The sequence below is a fragment of the Vanellus vanellus genome, assembly GCF_965231255.1.
Source record: "Vanellus vanellus genome assembly, chromosome: 1".
Classification (NCBI taxonomy): domain Eukaryota; kingdom Metazoa; phylum Chordata; class Aves; order Charadriiformes; family Charadriidae; genus Vanellus; species Vanellus vanellus.
In genome coordinates, this window is record NC_138905.1 from 146,561,416 (window position 1) to 146,578,625 (window position 17,210).

Genomic DNA, 17,210 nt, shown 5'->3' on the forward strand with positions numbered 1-17,210 from the left:
AGCTGATTTTAAATGGGCTAACATGTGTGAAACTTAATTACTCTGTTAAGAACCCAGCATGCAAGCTCCTCAGAACTCTGAATTTGTAGCAATAACATGTTCAAGTTTAAGACACGGAAACATCTGCTTGCCCCACACAAAATTTGTAACTTTTGAAGTCCTAAAATTAATTCCACCTGGTGTTGGCTTTTTCTCTCCTGCCTCAGTCTGCAGAAGTTGCAGACAATTTTGGATGTGAAGAAGTATTTAGGTACAACAGGTAAAACATTAACAGATTGAGCAAGTCATTATCTTAAGGATTTTTACCTCCTGTTTTTCTTAGCATTTCCATTAAATTCTCACTCAAGCAATCTTTAGAGTTGTAGTCTGCTGTGTGAGATCTCGTAACAACAGAAATTAACTGCTGCTTTTAAAATTAGAACGTGTTGTGAAATTACCCATTTCTGTAAGCTCTTCATTTAGCTCTTGAAGCCAAAAGATGTCCATGTCATCCAAGTCATAGCGACACACAGATTCTGCCAGTTCCAAAATGTTTATGTAACCTGGTTCTGTGGGCTCTTGGCTGGAACAGTGGATATATTTTCTGGGTCGTGTATACAGTACTTCTTTCACCTTTTCTGCTACAACTCTAGAGTTTAAGTAAAAAAAGAGAGAGTGAGTGAAAGCTTTTTGAGGCTCATCCTTGAAAGACACGAAATATTTGCTGTAAGTGCGAAGAAACCTAGTGTTTCACAGATTTTAAACTAGCCAGTAAGTGTAGCCAGGCTAGGGAGACAGGATGCTGTAAATGTCATTTCTTCACACAAAATGTGCTACTGTGCTGTGTGTTGCTACGTATACAGAATCCTTTTTAAAAATGTAAGCTTGTGCGTATGATTTTCAATTTAACAAATGCTACTAGTGCGATGATGCAAGTGTTTTTGAAACCCACAGAAAGTATTATGCACAAAACCACCTTCAATCTTTGTTCTATATTCTTCTTAAATGATAGAAGGAAATCTTGCCAACTGATTTCTTGAAAATACCAGCTTTTTCACAAAAGCGTAATTTATTCTACTGCAGTGTGAGGTGGGGGGAGAAATGCTTGCTCTTCGTTTGGGATAAACAGTCTACCCTTATTTTGTAAATGACACTTTATACACGTTACAAATATATTTTTTTTGTTACATAAGAACGATTCTGATGCCAAACAAAAATGTAAAGGGGAAAAAAAACAGCTAAAAATCATCCAGAAAGCAAGGGAGAAAAATATTGGTGTTTTCAGTCTTTCAATTATTTTAAGAGATAAACTCAGCATTTGATTAGTAAACTAGCCTATGGGAATGGAAAGACTGACCTTAGCTAGATAAAGTCAATCTTTCTCTGAATTCAATGCAAGAGGCCCTGCATGTGAAAGGAAGCCAGGGAGATACTGAATGGAAGGGTGCCATGCATGAGCAGCTCTGCATGCTTTCCGGAGCTAACCCTCCACAGGGCAAGGAGAAAAGCTAAGCTGTGGGAAATAAGGCAAGAGGAGTAAAGAAGGACCAGTGAGCAGTCAAGCAGTATCCCACATAATTCTTACTGGACAACGTGGGTTGTCAACATTAGCACAATGTTCTTATGCCATTCTTCTTCCCCCTTCACCTTGCTCATTTTTTCCTCTCATTCCCTTGTGAGCTTTTCTTTTCCTCTGGTCCAGCCAAATCTATAGCAGTTTTTTCCTCTAATGTAATACTGCTGGTATGAGATGCAATATATTTATTTTTAATAACTTGGTACTGACAATAGCCCCAGTGGAAATTAAATTATGCTGGCATCAGCTCTTTCACTGGACAATTCATTTATCTTTGTCTCAAAGACCACGCTGGCAATAACATTTCTAGGTTGAAACACACTCTGTTTTCACCAGGAAGGACTGCAGGACTACAGCGTTATGTTTTTCTAGTCTAAGCACAGTGTGAGAGAACAAAAAGTTATTTATCTGTCTCCTGGAAACTGAGATCCCTGACCTTCTACAATGTTAAGCAGCTATTTAGCGAGAGATGGCAGAAAGGGTTAAAGCTTTGGCAACAATAGCCAAAATTAAATTATATGAACAAGTGCGTAACTTTATTAGGTATCAGTAACTACTGCGTGCTTACCGCTCTATATCATTATGCTTTATAGAGAAGCCTTTCAAGGAACATGTATAAGATCTGGGTTTATTTCTAATTTATTAAACTCACCATACTCAAATAAGAAAATAGTTTTTAATCCATAGCACTGTGTGTCTCAGGAAAAAAGATCCCCCCAATGTAGATAACTATAACAGTGTACAGATAGAATCAGATCTGGACTGAAGCGCCACAGAAATATTTTCCAAATTGATACCTGTTTGGTTTAAGAACATGCCTGAAGGTTGCTGCACTGGAGGTTTAAGTATAGTAACACAGAAAAGCTGACTGCATTTAGACAACCTATTTTTGAGCCACCACCTTCTCTGAGATGACATTTTGTGCGCATGATCTGTGACTGATCACCATTACCTGAGAGAAGGCTGTGGAATAGTTTCTGGACTGGCTGGAACTTGAACCCCTTTCTCCCATTCTTGTTTCCATGTGTCCGCAAAGATATAATATTCATCAGGGTTGACATGGTGAGAATCTGGTAGTTTCATGGCACTAATGAGATCCTTGCGGAACACCTGCAAGAAACATCAGGGAAAAGAGGGGCTTGAGAAAGAGTGTTGCAACTAAAAGAAGCCATAGGTATTTTTCTTCATCTACACTGAAACAATGCATATACCTTGACAATTTTTTAAAAAATATTATCAAACACACAAGTCAATTTGAAATTACCCAGATTATTAACTCTCAGTGTATCAGGTACAGTATGACAAGAAGTTTACACTAACTCAAAACCACACTGCTGCCCAAAGGCTCATCAGAACGAAGGCTGTTACAGGCGACCAGGGAGAGGGGAAAGGAGGCCTGCATCTGATTTAAGACTCCTCACCATATCACTTTCAAACAGCTTATTTTACTTGCCAGCCTGTAGGCTTTACCCCAACTTAGATATGAGGTAGCACATCCTTTTCTTTCACTCAGTTTAGCTACTTTAAACTATCGTATTCATCATGGGCTACAGACAGTTGCCATGGGAAACTGATGTATAGGCACTTGTTCGTTTATTAAAACCACTTCAAGTTTTACTGGTCAGGATCTCTGGGATCAAAGATGAACAGCTGCCTTTGCTGAAACATGAGACCTGTGTTGGTCCATGCCTGAACCCCAGCAATGCAGGCACAGTGACACAGTCCAGCCTCAGCATCCTTTAGCAAACATATATGATGAAATGTGCCACCATGAAACAAAGCAAACCTATCAGTGACAAACCTCCAGCCATAACATTCAACTCTTAGCTCAAGAGGATTAAGTTTTTAGGAGCATGCAAACATGATTATCAGTCATCTCAAAGCTTACTTAATTGACAATGCCTGTCAAATACAGGTGCGTACAATATAAATAAAGGGCATATGCATCCTTTGTGGTTTTTTTTTCCTCCACTGCTACACTGCACTAGTTTAACATTCATAAAAGCAAAACAGTGACTGCGGCTTGGTGTTAGGGAGACATAACAACTAATTAACTGTATTATCATAACAAGAAATCAAATTCTCAAAGGGCAATAAAATGAAATGGAAAATATCCCTGCAATAAGCTGTGGCAGGTTGAACTCTCTTCTTACTAATTCAGTTTTATAGCCAAAAGAGTAATAAAATATCTCAGAGCCAAATATCTTCATGTACCCTTTTCAATTTGACAGCACCAGAGCGGTTATGCCTACTGCAAAAATTCTCAGCTGTTCTTGGAAATCATGAAGTAAACATTATTAAAAAAGGCTCTGCTAAAAACAGGTATTGAAATAGGCTGACAGTGACCTGGAACATCGGTGTAACTTCATTATGTCCTACAACCACATCTCACGTGGGCTGCTGGGAGAGCAAGCTGACCGAGGGAACTCAAAACCACAGCTTCAAGGCTCTCTCATTTGCTACTGATGTGTTATCTGCTTTGGTTCAGACCAGACTGTTCACTGTTGTCTTCTGTGTAAAACTCCTCAGGTACCTAACAGGCCTGTATTAAAATCTGAATGACAAGAGTGAATGCATTAAGACTGCAAGTATCTATTTTTTCCAAGCATTATGTGTACACACCGAAAAAAAAAAAAGGGTAAAATGATTTATACCACTTAAAAGGCAGTTTCATTTTCTGTGTCACAGGTACAGAACCAGGATTATGAGAAACGATAACATGGCACAATTCCAAAGAACTCCAGAAAGAGAAAATAGTCCAAAAAATGAGAAGTAGAATGACTGGTTTAATTATCAGAAAAGATATTCCTTAAACTTTATCTGAGGTAAGTGCTTTACAAACTACCTTTTAAGCCACTGATAGAATATAGAAGTAGAGTGCTTTGTATCAGGCCCACTATTTTTTAAACACTAGATGAAAAATGCTATTAAAGGCATCAGTATTCTAACTACATTGCTTAGCAGCAAATTCATCTTCTGATCTGCCATTATGTATGCGAACTGTATCATCTCTATTTTTAGAGCACACACCCCCTGGAGCATGGACTTTTTTTGTTGTGTTTTTGACTGTTGTACAGTACTGACCACATCAGAATCATGCCACAATATTAAGTTCTCTGCTTCAGATTTCTAAAATTTACAATAAAGGTACCATGGAAGGTCAAAGATTTAACCAATATAAACATAGCTGTTGAAACCAAAACTTCCTAAGAATTGCCTATTCATACTTGTGATAACAGTGCAACTGAGTATTTCCTGCAGACACTTGGAATCATTACGATCTCTAGCTCTCATCATTCTTCATTTCTTCACGTGTGGCCAAGCAGATTGTTCCAACAATAAAATACTCTCAGAGGACAAGGTATGAGAACACTTACTCTATATTTCCTTTCTTGTGAAAGCAAACCAAAACACCCAAGGGACCCAAAGAGTTTTCTGACAAATCAAGTAAATTTTACTTCAGCAGTCAGCCTCAAGGCTATGAACTAATCAACAAAGAGCAGACACATGCCTCCAGGATTTAGATAGTCGGCTTTTCCTCGTGTTTTTTTTCTTTTCAGATCCTTATTTGAAAAACAGTGCTAACTGTACTAACTGTATCCATAAAGCAACAGCTAGTCCACTCCACAGCATATACTCTCCTTTTGGCAAGGACCACCTTCACTTCCACAGTCAGCTTATGAAGTACAGCAGTTATCTTTCAGTCACCCAAAAGCAGTTCTATTTCTCACCATATATAAAACATAACCCTTCAACTTGACTTTAATATCATCTGTAATATCGTACATATTTAGAAGACCTGAAAAAAGAGCATGCCAGGTGTAGGCTAATAAGGCATTCCCATCCGGACACATTACTCCCCAAGAGCAGACTCTTCTAGCGCTGCGTGTCTTCACCACGACAGAGAAGGGCCTTACCGACTGCAGCTAGTGGAGCCAGGTCCATACACACAGAAATGGGAAACTCCCCACCACTGTAAGCATTCACAGAAGTTACTGTGTGACAGTGGGATTTTTAAAAAATATTTTTAGCAATTGAAAGCATGAAAGAAGAGATGAGTTTTAGCCCTGCTTACCACACAAGGCTGCTTCGTCTGAACTTCCCATTTCATTTTGCTGCCAGGAATTTTTAGTTTTGGCTGAAAACGGTGCAGCACTAAGTGAATGACATCAATGAAAAATGTGTTTGCTTATGTCATAATAATCATCATCGACATCTTAAGCATTTTTTTGAGAAACTATAGTAATTATTTAATGCTTTAGAACTGGGGCTTCAATCCAGAAAAGGAGACCTTGTTCTTTGGTCATGATTAGCTTTTTGTGCTGCAGTAAAAATCTGCCTGGGTTTGCTGAGGCAATGAGAATTTCCTAGGCACCTCTGCAAGAGATGCACTGCCGTCTCTAAAGCCTTTAAAAGCTGAATTCTATAAAAATTCTCCAGAAATATGGATGCTCTGCTCCCCCACAGCACTCTAACAGACCAAGCAATAATGATGTCACGGAGCTGTGGAAGGAAAGATATGGTTCATACATTTTATTTGTTTTTCAGACTTCTGAGTCCTATTTGGAAATTACGTTAGAATAGTATGTCCAAGGAAAATTAACTTCTTAGAATCCTTTTATAAATGCTTCACCGAAAGTTGTCTATGACTTTAACCTGAACTCCTTCTGGAAGCACTCTATGAAAATTCAATGTACAATCTTCCTCACAGGCCCTCCTGTGCTTATACTCTGTGAATAAATCAAGCCTGTGAAACAAATAACACTATTTGGTGTGAAGTATCCTTACCCACTAAAGATATCATGGAGGATACAAATAATGCTGTAGAGAATTACAGTAAAATATTAGCAAAGACATAGAGTGGGTCTTGACAATACAACAGCGTTCTACAAACCCCTTCTTTGCTGAACAATTCAAACGTCAGATATGCAGACCGTCAAGCACCTTTTGTTCGCAACCACTGCAAACATAAAACCACATTAAAAAAAAAAAAGATTAAAAAAACCTGAGTCAAATACCTTTTCCAATAACCCTCTGCAAGATACTGCTGAAACTGACTGATGCCATTGCTCATTCACCATGTCTTGCCGAAATGCATGTGTGAGGGAAAATAAATGGATTGTATCATCTCTTAAAAAATGGAAAGAAAACCGGTATTTCTTCTTGCAACACACTCTGAGCTTTCGGGTACTTTGACCACCTGCTTACAAATCCCCACAGAGCCCCAAGCAACTCAGCAACATGTTTCACTTCCTCATGTGCACCGCTTAGAGAGTCAGAAGATCCACTGCTCCAGAAACAGAGCCATGATTTTTAAAAGGCAGACCACGACAATACTCTCAGAAATCTTTTATGGAAAACAGCGTGGAAGGAGGGCCAATATCCTCTCTAACCAGAGAAAGCTGAAACAGCTAATATTTTCATGGATTTTTGGTCTCCTTTATGACCCATCTCGAAGGCCAACTTTGAAATTCCAGGTGCCAAGCACTCAAACGACAGTGGGCCCTTTCTGTAAAGTGTAAAGTAAACTATGCAAGAGTTTTTCATCATGTTTGGGGTGAAATCTTTTTTTATTCACCTTTGAAAGAATCTAGAAACTTTTTGTATTCCCATAACCATTAAAGCTTACTCTACTATTGTAGCTCTCAAGTAGAACACCCTCAGCAAAATTTAAACACTTATAAAACAGCAGTTTACACTTAAAATCAACTCATAAATAATAAAACAATAGCTAAATCATAGTTTGACCTATCACAAGAGTAATACAGTCACACAGTATCTGAGCAGTTTAATCTTTGTATAGACGTTTCACAGTATGTGCAACAGTATGTGCAAAAGAGTGCCCATTTAGGAATGATGAAGCTCTAAGGACAGTACTTGGTGGGCTCATCCTGGAAAAGCAGAATTTTTCTTGTTAATAAGTCGCAATCTAGGCATGAAGTTTCTGAATTAAGGTACTTTATTATAGAGGAGTCTGGAGACTCAAGACAGGGTGGGGTTTTTGTTTGGAGGATTTTTGGTAGCAAAGTAAATAAAAGGCACATATACTGACTGGACTGAAAAACTAAAGATGTTAAAAAAGCTGAGACAGACAGGAGTAAGCGTAGCATTAATTTGTAGTTCTCAAACATCCACACAATTTGGACATGTACTGCAGTAAATCCTACTGTTTGAACCCCTACTCCCTAAAACTATTTTTATGGATTATCCAGGACTCAAGCAAATGAAATATTGTGCTTTTCTTTTAGGTAGCCGTGCATCTTCCTAACCTCCTTTACAAGCATGTACAGGAAAAGCCAGGACATCAGATACTAAACCAACCCTACCTAACATCATGTCCCTGACAGTATCTCACGAGCCAGAAGAATGTGCAAGAACACATCAAGTTTCCTTCTGGTTGCTAATCAGACATAAGCCTTGGATTTTAGGATTAATCCTAACAATCAATTTTTAAAATGGTATTAATTTATACAGATATTTAGAAAAATCTGTACTCATTATCATCTGTCCAATTCCTTTTTTAATCTTGTTTAATTCTCAGTCTCAAGAACTTCCTGTAGCAGATGAGCTTCAAAGTCTAATTACATGATGCATGGAAAGGATATCCTGTTAATTGCTACAGATTTCCTAACTTTTGGCCTCATTCACCCCCCCACCTTTCCTACCCAATTCTTCCATCACAAGGACAGGCAGGACTGAAGCTCTAGGTCTGCTGTTTCCAGACCATTCATACTTTACGGTTACACCTGCTCATTCACTTCCAAAGGTAAAATAGCTGAGCCTTTTCACAAGCAAACTTTTCTATGCCCTTATGCATTCGGGTCACCTCTTGCTAAAGAGTTCAAATAGCCTGAGATGTAGGTACCTCAAAGCAAAAATAGATCCTAAAGATAACCAATGAGGTTGCACTTCTGACTTACATAAAAGTATCGTAAATTATTACACATAAGGCACATTTGCCAGAGGTCTCGAGAAGCCTGTACAGATGTACAAGTTAATTCAGAATTTTCTAAGGTAAGCACGTGCTTAAAGGTAAATCTCCTATTCTATTATGCATGGTACATGTGAAGCAATATGATTTGACCACATTACCCATTCATTCACAGAACAAAACCAACCACTTTCAAAGTGCAAAAAGAATCTTTTTTTCTGCTAAGAGTCTGGTCTTACAGGGTGCTCCTCAGGATCAAGACCTACGATTTATATGGCAGTTAAATGCCATTAAAATAAGTGTCACATACCCAACTAATGAAAGCAGACCATTTACTTGTGGAAGACCAGCTACACTTCACATGATAACACAGCTGTCACTATCAGCAATGAGGGATTAAAAACTACTATTGCTGTGAGATTCAAAACCCAATTTGCTAAGACAGGTAAAACACTGCCATCTTATATGGGAAGGGTTAAAATAACAATGCTAACTTAACTCCTTTACAGTTTCAAGAGGGATGGAGGACTAAAAAAAAAAAAAAAAAACCAAACCCCACAAGCTTGAATGTTCTAAAGATCTCTTAGGCTCTTTTGTGATCCCACTAGCCTAAGGGGAAAAATAAAAAACAAATGTTCAGTCATTCAGTACAGTCCAGCTAATAGGTCTTCCCTGCAAAAATGATTCCAACTCCTCGGCTATCATTTTCTGCTGCAGCTTCCAGAGAGACAGGAAACTGAAAAGTACAGTCTTCATGCTGAGCCAGACATCCAAATGCCTCCTACCCTGCTACTCCCACACAACCTACTGCTTAGGCCTTCAAGCCCCTCCTGTCTACGTTTAAATCCATGAGGGGCAACATCAAGAATGGCATGCAGCCAACATAATCATAAAGGTCTGAAAAACTGTTATGACTTATACTTCTGGTGTGCCTATAACCTTAGCACAATTTATTTATTCAAAGCAAATGCTAAAGCTAATCAGATAGCAGAATTTTTAAGTCACCATTTCAGTAGTTTGTCATAGATTGTAATCCAGAAGTGGAGCACCAAGGAAGAGCCACAGTCTCACTTTTGAAATTACATAGAGAAACACCATGGTCTGAAGAAGCATGGCTACAGGCTTGCCTTGTTCTCATCTTCCCCAAGGAGGAGAATGAGGTAAGCAGACCCTAGGTCCAACCCAGGAAGGTCCCTTCTGCATTGATGTAAACAGCTGGGGTAAGTCAGGCTCTGGGAACAAGCTGACACCTGCACTCTACCACTGCACCCCCCTTTGCCCCACAGTAATATCAAATGACTTCGCTCCACGGAGGCCATGCCTGTACCTGCCTGGATTCTGAAGCATCTGGGAGGCAATTCAAGGCAGAGCAGTCCTCAACTGCAGCCACTCATCATTTTTTATAGGCAACCACAGAGGACCATGGCACATACAGACAAGTCCTGTGAAGCAACTAACAGATACACTAACTTGCTTGTTGGTCATAGCTCCAAAACCAATCTTTTATTTGGAGAGAGAACCCAGGTACTTGGGGTTGGGCTGGAGATGGTTGAGGAAATGGAAAAAAGCCTATGTATTCACATGCAATTTAATTGAGAAAGCCAGGCTTACTGGCATGAAAGAAAAATTAATGTATGAAGACCATGAGCAAAAATATTCCCAAACAGCTATTTATAGCTTTGACCTTTTAGATTTTCTGCATCACTAGCTCAAGAAACAGCCTGCTGCCTGGCAAGCAGAGGTGAATGAAAGGAGTGCAATGCCAATTTGTTAAATAGAGCCCTTGCTAAAGGGATGCTGTCAGCCTGAAATTTTAAATTTCTATCTAATAGATATTAGACAACTATTACTACAAAAAACTTGTGGAATTACAACATGATTTTTGGAAGGTTGTGGGGTGGGCTCTCTTTTCAGTCCTTGCTTTAGACCCTTGTCACCACTTGGTGCATAAATAATCAATTTCAATGCTCTGCTGACAACAGCATTTCATGTAATACACTCTCCAGCATATGCTTTTCAAGGGGTTGGAAGAAGTGCTTGCTTCTAGCAGAAGGAAAGGAAAAACTGGAAGGATAGCCAAGAGTCTTATGTACAAGTGGTAGAGATTACTACTGTCACTTTCCCTTCCACTCCTTTTCCCAAAGGGTTGTTGTTGTTTTGTTGTTTTTTTTTCCAGCGTTCTTTTAAGTATTGTACTTGGGATACTCCTCCAGAAGAGGACATATTCTAACTTTTGAGGTTTATTTCTTCCTTTTTTTTTTATTCTCTCCCATCCCCCCTTTTTTCTTTTTTTTTTTCCTGGGAGCAGGATCTTAAATGAAAGATGACAAAAAGATGCCAGTATTACTGGAAGGATGATGTTATGAAATACACTTTCTTAATTCCAAGTGTATATTCCAGATTTTGTTCTTCAAAGTTTCATATTTTCAAGCATTAAAGGGCTCAAGATTTTGTTTTGGAACAAGTAGAAAGCAGCAAAGAAGATCTCAAGATGAAGAACTGAAAACGCTGCTCATTTTAATTCCTAGTTACGTAAACAGAACACTTGCATGCTATATACAGGGACCACATATTCATAAAGATTGTTTATAATATACATATAAAGACAGCATGGAGCAAAGGCAAAGAAAACAGTAACAGGACAATCCCTAATAGGAAAAGATACAAGAAGAAAGCTGGATGGCTGGGCAGAATGAAGAGATTGGTAAAAGATTAGCACTGAGGTGTATCTGAAACAGCAACAAGTCTGGCAGTGTATGTGTTTTGGTTCCCATTTGCCCAGCTTCAGCTTGGCTAGTTAACAAAGCTACTGCCTATGCAAACTTGAGCAACAAATACAAGACCTCAGTAGCTACAAGACCTCAGTAGCTACAAGACCTCAGTAGCTACAAGACCTCAGTAGCTACAAGACCTCAGTAGCTACAAGACCTCAGTAGCTACAAGACCTCAGTAGCTACAAGACCTCAGTAGCTACAAGACCTCAGTAGCTACAAGACCTCAGTAGCTACAAGACCTCAGTAGCTACAAGACCTCAGTAGCTACAAGACCTCAGTAGCTACAAGACCTCAGTAGCTACAAGACCTCAGTAGCTACAAGACCTCAGTAGCTACAAGACCTCAGTAGCTACAAGACCTCAGTAGCTACAAGCTGTTTTAAGATTAAAATTCTTACAGAACCACAATCCTCAGACCAACATTTTAAAGGTAAAAAGCATAGTAGACTTTTCTTAACCTTCTTGGTGGCTGTAAATAAAATACTATGTAGATAGTTCTGGCCAATTTTACTTTTATTGAAACATTCATGCAATATTCTCTTTTAGAAACGAATCAGTGAGTTTTCTTCGTTTAACTTGTGATAAAAATTAAGCTTCCAAAGAAAGGACATGTTCTCTAACATTTACCTTGTTCTTAGCAAACCAAAGTCATCTAGTTAGCAGCATTTAGAAAAGAAGCATGAAGTATATTTGCTGAATAGCTTTTGCAGCACAATCTGTATAGTTTATACAACCTCTTACAGTAGTATCTAAGCAGGTAAAAGCTGCTGGTATAGTACACAAAATTACTTCTGGGACATAACTCAGCTTTAAATTCTAGAGAAGCAAAGTGGATTTTGTCAGTCTTTTTTTCAGTAACCTCAGGCATCAACAGTCATGCTAGCATGTTGAAGGACTCATTAGGAGGGAATGTCATAGCAAGTAAGGAGAATTAGCTACAAGAAACATTTCTCCCATCTGCAGTTATTATTAAGAAAGCAAGCATCAAGTTTGGAGAAGGCAGCCAACAAATCCTCCCCGAAATGAGCTACCAGTGGAACAGTTCATAAGGATATATTCGAGCACTGGTTTCTGCATAAATGCCCATTTATTCACTTGCCGAATACAGATCCAGTGACAGTTGTGATAAGTGTAGAGGTCCTAACAGGTGGGGATAGCAGAGTAAAAAACCTTTATTGAAGGTAAAAAGCCAGGAGTGAGAAAGCGGTAGAAGATGAATAAGCACCATTCATACATATCCTGTCCATTAAAGTGTTCCACTGCTTTATCCTGAAGCAGAAATTAAGTATCTTTCCTATACACATACACACAAAACACTTCCTTCTGTGGCATGCTCTCAAATCATAAGGCCATCCCTGCTTTTTCAATTTCAAAATGAGACTAAATTTCAGGGGAAGGACGAACTACATGTTGCTGTCTGCAAATGCCATAAGTCATTTTGGGACATCAAACACAAGTGCTCCTATAATACTCGCACAGTGGGGAAAACACAGTTTCACGGAGAATTTGACAGGTGACAAATGGACTCACTGGCACTAGTTCAAAGCTCACTATTTCAAGGCTTAGAAACATGAAAACTACATGACAAAAAACTACCATTGACCAATCTTTAACCCTGATTCTTACCTCAGCGGGTTTCTTTTGTTCATTTGCTGGTGTTTTTGACTTGCTCCTGTATTTAGAACAAGAAGAAAAGGAAGTGGAAGGACCTATTAAAAAAAAAAGGAAATAAAAAGGACTATTACAGATCTTTTCAATTGATTCAATTTTTCAGTAACACACAAGGCACTCCAGTCTCTTGAATTATCATAACTTCTTGACAAGACGTGGGCAAAAAACTCTTAGGCAGTCTGTAGGCTTGATCACAGCTCCTCCTGTTCCACTCATTCTTTGTAAAACCACAGCACATTGAGTTTATGGGTACATTCTGCTCTGTCCAATACAAGCATGAGTAAACAGAAGCAAGCAGACAGACCACTTTCCTTCATTTCCTTTCTAACAAAGTGGAAGGAGAAGCAAAACAGAGGACAGAGTTTGCAAGTGCTAAAAAAAAAAAAACAAACAAAAAAGCAATGATACTAAAGCATGCTGATGAGAGATGCAAAAAATCATAGTGTGATGTCTAGATATTTCCAGGCAAAATGTTATTTCAGTACAGGATACATTGATGACTTGCAACAAATATGACAATGAATCATCACTACGTGGAGAGTTATTAGATAGGCACAGGCTTATAAGAAACAAACAAGACCCTGCCATACAGGTGGGGGCTTTTTACAGATAAAATGGGAAGATGCAACCTCAGGCAGATACGTACCAAGGAACATTTAAAATATAAGTTTACTGAATTGTATAACAGACCAAAGTGGAATAGATCAAGAACTAGTATAAGATAACATAACAATCAATATACTGGTTATAACCCTATCTTATATATAACTCTAACATATCAACGCTCAAATACCATGCCACCCCCAGTAATGTTAAAGTTGAGGTTTTGCAACAAGAGACAACAGGACTCTTTTTTAAAAAGATAAGTATAAAATAGGACTCTGGACAGTAAAATTTCTCTTGAATTACAGATTTCTTTTTCCCAGCTCTGAAAGGGAAACATACAAGTTTCTCTTCAAATTCTAAGTAGGCTCAAAACTGCCCCCAGGCTACAGGATCCTTCGCCTCATTTTCCTCTCATAACAGGATTCAGAACACCAAAGACCACAGAACACAAAAAGAAATCAAGCAAGAAACACTTTTTCTTAATTATAAGAGGTGAAACGGTTTGCCCTCAAACCGCAGAAGGAAACCACAAGGGGGTGATAGACCAAAGAAAAACTAGTAGGTATTACTTACTCTCATTGTCTGAACTGTCACTGGTGCTTAGATGCCTGTGGCGTTTCATCCTGACGCATCCTAAAGAGAAAAAAAAAGTTGATGGCAACCATTCTACCAGAAAATCACCGGCTGCTGGCTGACACCAAGCTCTTCACACTAAAGGCAAAACTCGTCTGAAGAGCTTTCAGGCACAGAAATAATCCCAGTTCAGCCACTACTGTTTTATTTCTGTGAGCAATTATTAGACCAAAGTATTATTGCTGAAACTGAGCACCCTCAAACCCAGCATGCCTCTGCTGGGCAGAGCTTGCTTTAAATTTTGCAGAAAGGAGTGCAACCCGCCAGCTGATTCCCGGCAGGGCGTGAGCGGCGCTCTGCTCTCGGAGGAGGCTCAATGTCCCATCTGTTCAGCCAGAGGAAGAGTTGCCATGGTGGCAGTCACTAGCTGAGAGACGGGCGGAGGCCAGGAAATAAGGTGGATGCACAGCAAGACGAGGATTTAGAAATATAACTCACCTTAAAAAAACAAAAAGGCAAATAAGCCCAAGGCATCCATGCAAAAACAAAAGGCAGATTTTAAATAGTACATTCACGGAAAATGGTGACTGATGCCATTTAATTTAAATCATGTGATCACCACTTAGTTCACAAGAAATGTGGGTTTCAGAAATTTGAGAAGTGATCAAGTGTATTGCTGAGATATTTCCATGGTGCTGCACTAGTTCCATTAAAAAAAAGTACTGAGCTCTTTGAAATTCATTTTTGAACATGTAATGCATAGAGAGAATGGGGAAGAATAAAATTCTGCGCTGCTACTTAATAAAAGAAAAAATCAGAATAGTGATCAGCTATATACTCTAAACAAGTGCCAATTTTTGTAAGTCCTGCCATTCTATAATATTCAATGTTACACTGGTTAAACAAGAACCAATAACAGTCTACAATTAATAATACTAAAAGAAAATCACCCATATCTTTTTAATGGATTGAATGAGCAAATCATTAGAGAAACGAAAAGCAGTAAAAAATGATTCTGCGAGAATAGATGACAACTTTTTTTAAGCAGACAATAAGCACAAGTAGATTACAGACAGCTGAACCTGAAATGCCTGCAGTATTAGAAGTGCCAGCCTGGCCACACCTGAAATGTAAGCAGCTTCACTTCTCAAACAAAACATGCCATTAAAGAAAGCAACACAGGTAAATATCCTATTTGATAAGCCCTCCACGTTAGTTACTGTATAACAAGTCTTGAGATTATCCAAAGACCATGGGAAAAATAAGACTTCCAGGTAAGAGAAGCCTGTCCAAAGGCTTTGAAGAGATTGCAATTGAATTGTTCGCAGCACAAGTGTTTAGTGTAGTGGAAATTTTCAGCAGCATTTATATTTAAGAGAGTGAGTTTACTGAATCTAAATGCAATTATCACTCAAAATTTAAAAATAGCCTTTTGACCTATCTGTTATAAAAAGACATTGCCCACACTCCTGGAAGTTGAAAAAAGCAGCAATGCATACAGTTTTCAAGCAGGTAGATATAGAACTTCTGAGTCAGGTATTTAACCTGAGGGAGGACAGACAGACACAATGGTCAAAAGGATGGGACATCAAAGGGTGTCATTTGAATCACTTAAGCAAGCTATGAACTCCCATTACATAACAATTAATTTCACATTAATTCACCTTCTCACAGCTCAAGCAGCCTAGGGGAGACAAGGCAGCCACACTGTATACAAAGACCAGTGTCCAACAGAAGAGCTACATCAAGAACAAAATACCCAAAACACCACAGGACTTCACTTCCAGCTAGCAATGTAAGGTGGCTCGTGCAAGTACCAGTCAGATGAAGAAACTTCCATGAATCTCTTAGCCAAAAGCCATTTGACAGGTAGAAGGCTCTTGGGCCAGAAGGGCTTGTCTTTGTGCATGTTTTGAGGGCACCAGACTTGAAGTTAACTGCTGGGTAGTGAGGGGAGGACTAGAAGACTAGTTTCATCTTGCCAAGTCATTAAGTGTTAAAGGCCCGGACTTGATAATCAAGAGCAAATAAAATGGTATTGCCTATTTGAGAGCTTATATTCCAGCAGCCAAACCCAACCTCCCCGGAGCATACACCCCCCACCCCCAAAAAAGGAGCAGGTTCTGCCCGTGGCAACATCTTCTCTGCTGACAGTCTTCAGTCCCAAACACCCCTGGCTTACAGACCATCTAGCATGTTACAAAACCTTGGGAGATGCTGAAAAGATGCATCTAGGTGTGCCGAGCAGTATTCCTCGCTTCCACTTCTTAGCAAGAAATGCAAATGCTTGCTGCTTGCTTTGTTTTTATGTTCAGATGAATTTTTGAACAGTTGTTAAAAGGTGCTGAAAGCTTATGGCAGGCGATTCTCATCTCTTATAGTCTATATAAACATGCAGCAATAAAACCTTTTAACTCTGTACTAAAGACAGCTATCTGCAGAGCACAACATGAACATTCAATTAAAGTAGGGTCAAACATGAGGTTGAGAGAGACAAGCGCAGGAGGGAACACCCAGAAAGCCTGGACTTCTGCCTGGGCAACTGAGGAAAGCAGAGAGGACATGTCTACTTCAAAGACAGCTTACACAGGAACAGCAAGCGTAAGAAAAACTTCAGAATAGAAAGCACACCTCTGCCAACAACTCAATAGGAGAAAAAAAAACAACAATCAAACCAAAACTAAAAAAAACCCTAAAAGTTGTATTTGAGAAGTGGGTTTGTAGGAGCTCAGGCAAGAGATTTACACCTCCATCACAGCAGACAGAAACAGAAAAAGCAGTCACCCAGGGTACAATCCCCAAATAGTAATAACACTGGATTCCTGCCTGATTTTCTGCAGCAATATTAACCACCACAACAATAAATAAGAGCCCACAGAGCTACAACAAATCACAGGCTTGCTGTGTTCAGTAAGGCAGGTTATTAAAGTGACCAATGTGCTACAAGTTTGCCGTGTGCCCCCACATGATGCGGGAGTAAGAGCCTCAGCATCATTCAACAGGACTGCCTCTGCAGAGGGCTTAACTTTTGTGTTTAACAGGAGACTCCCTTGCTGTACCCTTGTGAACACTGGGACTGCCATACAACTTCCACGTCACTT

General features: G+C 39.2%; 1 protein-coding gene across 1 annotated transcript in view; it reads right to left on the reverse strand.

Moving 5' to 3' along the window:
• Positions 1–14,158, reverse strand: part of JADE3 (jade family PHD finger 3) — a gene marked incomplete at its 5' end in the record, with an annotated part of 35,597 nt that extends 21,439 nt beyond the window's left edge. The window contains 4 exons of the mRNA XM_082492384.1: positions 438–628; positions 2,508–2,665; positions 12,886–12,968; positions 14,110–14,158. Coding sequence (XP_082348510.1) covers positions 438–628; positions 2,508–2,665; positions 12,886–12,968; positions 14,110–14,158 — 481 coding nt within the window. The remainder of the gene's footprint in view (positions 1–437; positions 629–2,507; positions 2,666–12,885; positions 12,969–14,109) is intronic.
• Between the last annotated feature and the right edge of the window lie 3,052 nt (positions 14,159–17,210).